General features: G+C 32.9%; 1 protein-coding gene and 1 pseudogene across 1 annotated transcript; both read right to left on the bottom strand.

Moving 5' to 3' along the window:
• Positions 1 to 947: 947 nt before the first annotated feature.
• On the bottom strand, positions 948 to 2494 carry LOC131643228 (putative disease resistance protein RGA3; annotated as a pseudogene).
• Positions 2495 to 3912: 1418 nt separating this feature from the next.
• On the bottom strand, positions 3913 to 6773 carry LOC131643206 (pentatricopeptide repeat-containing protein At1g12300, mitochondrial-like). Its single transcript, XM_058913359.1, has 2 exons — positions 5014 to 6773; positions 3913 to 4140 (listed from the first exon to the last, which is right to left on the bottom strand). The coding sequence occupies exon 1, from the start codon at positions 6661 to 6663 to the stop codon at positions 5020 to 5022; it is 1644 nt and encodes a 547-aa protein (XP_058769342.1). The 5' UTR covers positions 6664 to 6773; the 3' UTR covers positions 3913 to 4140; positions 5014 to 5019.
• Between the last annotated feature and the right edge of the window lie 481 nt (positions 6774 to 7254).

Here is a 7254-nt window from a genome sequence, read left to right as displayed (position 1 = left end):
TATATATTTTGGAGTTTGGTTCTATATGTGTATTTTGCTAAAAGAAAGAAAGTAAAAACAAAGATGGAGAATGGTTGGACCGATACAAAATTTGAACTTAATGATGGGTGAAATTAAAGATTTAGAGCGTAATTAGTTCAATTGGTTCGGTTCATCGGTTTGGCGGTTCCTAAAAACTAAAACCGAGAACCGATCCAAACCACATCGGTTTTTATTGGTTTGGTTCGGTTTTAGAACCAAATCATAAATAATCGATTTTATTTCGATTTGGTTTGTTTTGGATTGTCGGTTTAATTGGTTTTTTCTGATCCGCTTACACCCCTAGTATTTGATATCTAATGTTTATTATCGCATTTCTTAAATATCTGATATATTTTTTAATTGAATTTTTTAAAAGTCTGGAATAAACTATTCAAATCAATTGGTTTAAGGACAAAACTTAGGTAACAAGTGTATAATTTCCACTTACATGTATGCAGATTTCTCATATTTTCACTCACTAAATGTTATTTAAGTATATTTGTCATATTTTCATTGAAAAATAGTAAGAACCATACCTAAAAAAATTATAACTAAGCTTTGTCTTTGGTGGTTTAAATATAATTTTTTTTTAAATTTAATAAAACCACATATTTTTATGCCGACATTTTAATAAATCTAATAAATATTAATACATCACGTATAAATCCAATAAAATTTCATAAAAATAAAAAACCAAAAATTTCATGAAAATCCGAGACAATAGTATAAAAAATCGAAAAACCTAAGTGTTTTTTTAAAAAATTTGAAAAATTTCGTTAGACCTATTCTAATAAAATTGTACACCTTGAGGGGGATATCAAAAGGTAAAAGGAAAAGGGTGCCATAAAAGTGGAGTCTGTGACTTGCTCAGATCCATAATATAATGAAGTCAACATTGGTGAGTCTTCTGAATGAAGTTTACAGGATTAAGTTATTAAAAACATTATATTTTGAAGGAGGAAAGAATTGATTGGAACGTTACCGATCCTCTTAAGACGAGTCATTGTAGTAAGATACTCGGGAAGCATTTGAAGCTTAGGAAGCTTGACAATATAAATGGTCTCTAAAGTGTCCACGGCACATACAAATCCATTGAGGTAGTGTTAGAAGCTTTGGAAAACCAGAGAGATACAAATGTTTCATCCTCAGCTTTTGGATTGAGTTTTCATTCTCCAATGACAAGTTTGACATCTGACTAGCACGAATAAACAATGCCTGTAATTTAGAAAAAGTATTGAGAGGTAAGCACTCCAGGCTCTCACATGATATGCAAGACAGTTTTTCAACAGAAGGGAGTGGATGTTCGAATAAAAACTTTAGATTGACACAATCCTCAAAAATCAAAGTTTGAAGATTGTTCAAACTAGCGAATTCATAATATGGTAGAGTAGATTGTTTTGTAGTAACACACAGAATTCGGAGGCTAATCAACTTTCCTAATCCTTTAGGCAACTCTTCAAGCTTTGTGCATCCTTGAAAAAACAAAGCTTGCAAATTTAGAAGTTCACAAATGGAATTTGGTAGTGTTTTGATTTTGTGATTACGAGAAAGATTGAGACAACTCAGGTGCTCTAATTTTGCAATTGATTTGGGCACAGTTTCAAAAGAAGAGCCACTTAAATCTAAATAACGCAAGTCTTTGTACTTTGACAGCCATGTGTTCAGAACACTTTCACTCTCAAGACCCACTCCCCTGATGGGAAATTGTATGCTTCTCACACTTCTAGACTCTGGAAACAAAGCAAGGCCAAATGACTTATCTTCAACAACAAATGATAAATGCCTTGCTTGTTGAGGTATATTTCGAGTTTGTGAGTTTACCGCCACAAACTCGTCTCCTGCAACATACAATGCAAGATCTTGTATCAAATGATGTACTTTGAACTCGCAAAAGAAGCCAAAGTCATCGACATCCTGAATAAATGATCTTGAATGTAACTCATCAATATATCTTCCTGCAACATGCTCTAGCTTTTCTCTTCCATTTCCGGATTGAACTAATCCAAGGGCTACCCAAAGATCACACATTGCAAGACTATTAAAGATATAATCTTTGGGATAAAGGGAAGAATAAACAAAACATTGTTTTAGAATGGATGGCATTTGATCATAACTTACTTTTATGGCTGGTAAAATACTATCTTTTTTTTGTTCTAAATTCCATATCTCAGAGTCTCTCACAAATTCCCACTTATTTATATCAAAGTTTGGGGAGATAAAAACCGTCCCCGACCCGCCCCGTTGCCATGCCTAACAGTGTGGCGACGTTCCATTGAAAATTTGCCCAGTCACTGAAGGAAGGGTCAGTTTCTTTTCCTTTGACAAGGTTGAACTTCCTGTTCTACCCTGAACTTTTGCTTCCAATCCTTCATTTCCACTCTTGGTTGACATGAAAAGGAAGCTAAGGATTGTAATGATAAAAAGGCTACTGAATTTCCCTTCATATTACACTTGAAGCATCAACATCCGTCATCCGGATAAGTCATTTCTCTTCCGTGCATATCAATCTCTACAGCTGGAAACATTTCTATTATCTAATGAGAAATTCGCCATGGCTGGCACATTAAATCACTTTCAATTCAACAAATGAACAATGCTCAGTTTTCATAGACATGCTTTACTTAGAGACTGAAATTGAGTATAGCATCATTTTTAGTTCTTAAAGTATCATTATTATTAAGTGAAACATATTATTTTAACATTAGATCAATAAGTCTCAGTATCTTATTTGATCAAATGTTAGAAATTAACTTGTGTATTATGCAAGACATATCTCATTTGTGAACCATACAACTAGCCTTTAATAAAAACAACTATTAGACATTCATGTTCTCAAATGCCATCAACCATTGATCTGCTCTCTTTTGTGTCTCCTCAAGCTGCTTATCCCTTTTCCACTCCAATCTCATCGTCGATCTTGACATTGCACAAAGATAACATTTCTTTCAAAACACTAAATTTTGTTTCACTCACATTCTTCACTATATATAAATATTTCTTTTCAAAGCAATAATTATCAGCATGGTTATACTAGTTGTGCTCAGTTTTCATTAGAAAAATATAAATATTAACAGAATACTAAGCAACTCAAAGTATTCACAACTGAAGCTAACTATGAAGCTGTAAAAGAGAATTCTTACATTTTTCATTTTATCAGAACGCAAAATTTTTCATATCATTTGAGATATTAGTTCACAGGAAACTTGTTCAATTAACCTAGCCCTCCTTCATTCTCTCCAACCATTTACAGCCTAAATAAACTGTGTCGGACAGTTTATAGCACAAAAGTCTCAGAGTATCTCCATTCATACACATTCTTGATTCCGACTCTGCATATTGAACTTTCAATCCCATTCATGCATTTGAGCTAATTATGGACTATGTTTATTGTGTCTGCTTCAAACTATTGTAGCAAGTGGGAAGCATGAATGAAATTGTAAGGACTATTAAAGTAAGAAAATAAAGCATAGTGTCAAGTAGAAATAGATAGAAGTGATCTCACCGAACCTTGCAAAATTCTTTTCTCTCAAATCATTCAGTAATTCAGAACAGGAAAATGTTACTCCATCATCTGTAAAATCTTGTAAAGCAACGACATGGTCACTATTTGATAGCACTTTGTACTAAATAATATCACAGAACAGAAGCAATTGTTCAAATTCTGACACGCTTTAGCACCATTATAACTGCTATTTAACAAACCTGCATAATCGTTTACTTGATGTGGTCTAATGCTAGCTTCAGGCCCTGCATATTTTGTGTAAAGGAAATTGACTTTAACTAGATATTTTTTCACATTGTTTATATTTAGGGATAGAAAATATTCTAAAGTAAATTACAGATTTCACAATTTCATGGAATGAGACAGAATTAAAGGAAGAAACAAATAAATAATAGAAAACAAAGAGTATATCATTTCTGATAAGCTTGTGTGTCTGAATCTTCATTGACAAAAGCTCTCGCGTCGCACAAATAACACAAAATTCAAAGTAGCCAAAAATACAATTCCAACAGCCTCGTCATTAGTGCATACTAATCAATCAAAACTAAATACTGATGAATAATCAACTGGTCCTGCAGTTCAAATATCCTTGAATGATGTGGGCCGTTTGTTTGATCCTGCATAATGATTTAGATCAAGCAGACAGTAAGGAACCGGAAAGAAGTGCAGAAAACAATTTCCAAATTTGAGTATGTTGCACAGAACTTTTATTAGAAAATCTATCATAAAGGTACAAGATAGATTTAAAGTTCTTTTTTGCTCTTAAGGTAAAAGATAGATTCAAATTCATTATATTAATACACAAGCTAACATAAGTTATAGGGTGCTGAAAAATAATCAGCTCAAAGGCACTTTAGATATTGACACAGACATCAACAGCCATCTAGAACTATCGGATTTGCAGATAAATATAATTGAAGAATTGGATTCACAAATGGACCCTGCCAAAGGAAAGTTAATGCAAACAACAATTACACTGTGTGTATATAAAATTCAAAGTTTCCATCATGTCTTTGTTTTCCCCCTAGTAATATGCAGACTTGTGAACAACCCATTTTGCCAAGATACAGAACTTAAATAGAATTATTGCTATATCTCGAAACTCATGATATCATATATTATACATCACAACCATATACAGGAACATAAACATTCAAATCCCTTCTCAGATTGGTTTCTAATCTGACTATCTAAAAATGAACAGTCAAAGAAAATATCATTAAAATCAAATGGAGATGATCGAAGTACATTGCAAAGATAAAAGATAACTATGTCTTGACAAAAAAAGAATCAACCATTGACGCCATTAAAATATTGAAATGAACATAATAAAAACACATGACTTTTGATTTAAATTAAAGTGACAGTGAGACGATTGAGCAGTCCACCTTCTTTTGTGTATGTAACTATCATCAAAATATACAATTAAATCATAATAATTACAAACTTGTACGCAATATAACAAATTAAATAATAAGAGATTATCTTACCTAGAGTTACTTTTCAAGTAGACCTCTAGTAATCATTTCACGAAGAAGTTTCTCTGCCTTTTCATTCTCATTTTTATAAAAGAGAGCACGGATAATAGTTTCATAAGTTATAGCATCGGGAATGATACCATTGTATTCCATTTTGGAGAACAAGGCCTCTACTTCATCAAACAAGCCCTCTCTACAAAGTCCATTGATCATAATATTATACGTTCGGATATCCAGACTATAACCCTTAATCAAAAGATCCTTAAAAACATCTTGTGCGTTCTTAAGTTGTCCTCCTTTGCATAGTCCATCTAGAAGTATATTGTATGCGCATATATCTGGTTGAATGCCCTGGTCTTTAATTTTCTTGACTAATGCAATAGCTTTGTCAACATGATGGTTTTTGCATAGAGTGTATATTAAAGAACTGTAAGTGAATATATTGGTTGGTTGACCATTATCTTGCATCTCAAGAACAAGTTCCCAAGCATAGGAGATTCTCCCTGATTTGCACAAACCATCAATAAGGGCATTGTAAGTTATCAAATCAGGAACAATATTGTTGCAACTCATTTCTTTGAAGAGATTGATGGCCTCATCCACCATTTTACTCTTGCATAATCCATTGATCATTATATTATAAGAACGGACATCAGGAGCCACTCCCCTTCGAGCCAGAGTATAAAATATATATTTGGCCTTGTTCACTTCATTAACTAGGAAATACCCATCGATTAATGAATTGTATGTAACAACACCGGGTGTTACACCTTCTCTTGTCATCATGGCTAACACTTTTTTAGCTTCTTTCACATTTCCTTCCTTACAAAGAGCATCAACCAATATACTAAAAGTATAAGCATCTGGGTTGATGTTTTTTGATACCATTTCATGGAACAAGCCAAATGTATCTCTCAATTGACCAACAATGCAAAATCCATATATAAGAGCGGTGAAAGTGACAACATCGGGAGAAATTTTCTTTGCAATCATTTCAGAATATAACTCATAGGCTTCCGTAACAAATTTATCTTTACACAAACTATCAATTATTATGCTGTGCATTTCCACATCCACATTGACCAACTTCCCATCAATTTGTCTCAACATTTTCATGGCGGCTCTTGTTTCCCCCATTTTACACAGCCCGTTAATTAACGTACGATAACTAATTCGGTCCAGCCGAAACCCATGTGCAATCAAATGGTCATGAAAGTGCAGAGCTTCATGAACCTTACTGTTAAGACACAAACCTTTGATAAGAGTATTCAAAGTTATGGTATCAGGCTGAATTCCAATTTTGAGAATTTTGGCTAATACGGAAAAGGCAAAACCCATTTGAGCAGTGTGGCAATAACAATTGATGAGAGTGTTTAAAGTAATAATATTTGGTTTAATTTGTTTGAGTTCCAGTTGGTGAAAAAGGGAAATGGCAGTGGCGTAATGATTCTTAGTCCTAGCAAGGAACCCTAAAATATTGTTAAATTGAACAATGGAAGGAGTAGAACGCATATTTAGCATGAGATGGAATGAGGAAACGGCATCATCAACATTAATATTATTATTGGGAATGAATTGATGGAGAGAGTGAGAGAAAACCCTAAAGGAAGAATGAGAGTGAAAGGAAGATAGAAAATTGGAGTAAGAAACGAACCTCAACATTTCACGATTTACAGAGGAGAACTGTTCTGGAGTTCTGGGATTTGCAGCCTTGCGTGGTATCTCTGAAATTGTTAGAAGGTTGAAAATGGGTACATGTTTTTTGAAAATGATAAATCGAAGTGGGATTTTTGTCCTAAAAGATTTAATAGCGATGAATTTTTTTACCATACATATAAAATAAATAAAAAAAATTCAGTTATATATACATCTATTAAATATTATAATTGACGCTGAATTTGTTAGGGTGGACCACGGTTTAATCTCCACAACTGCGATTGTAAGTAAAGAAGATCACGGTTCGATTGGAAGGAGACAGATGTTGAAGATATATTTATGCACCTTATACACATATATTTCGAAAATATATTTCTGGAATTTTTCAAAAACAAACGAATTATAAATATTTAAAGCATTTTTTTAGAATTCCATTGGAATCTTTTCCACTCGTATGATGGAATAAAAAAATTTCTATAGGGAAATTTCTAGCAAATTCTTGTAAAGTCAAGTTCAATTTAATTGGATAATCATCATAATAACAAAGAATCAATTTAAGATAAAACCTTAATTTGGTTATAACATTTGCACAATTAG

This window comes from Vicia villosa, unplaced genomic scaffold (assembly GCF_029867415.1).
Source record: "Vicia villosa cultivar HV-30 ecotype Madison, WI unplaced genomic scaffold, Vvil1.0 scaffold8, whole genome shotgun sequence".
Lineage (NCBI taxonomy): Eukaryota > Viridiplantae > Streptophyta > Magnoliopsida > Fabales > Fabaceae > Vicia > Vicia villosa.
This window is presented reverse-complemented; position numbering and strand designations above follow the sequence as displayed.

What these genes read in the sequence shown, in the direction of transcription:
- LOC131643206 (XM_058913359.1), bottom strand. Translation starts at nt 6,663, where the DNA reads ATGTTGAGGTTCGTTTCTTACTCCAATTTTCTATCTTCCTTTCACTCT.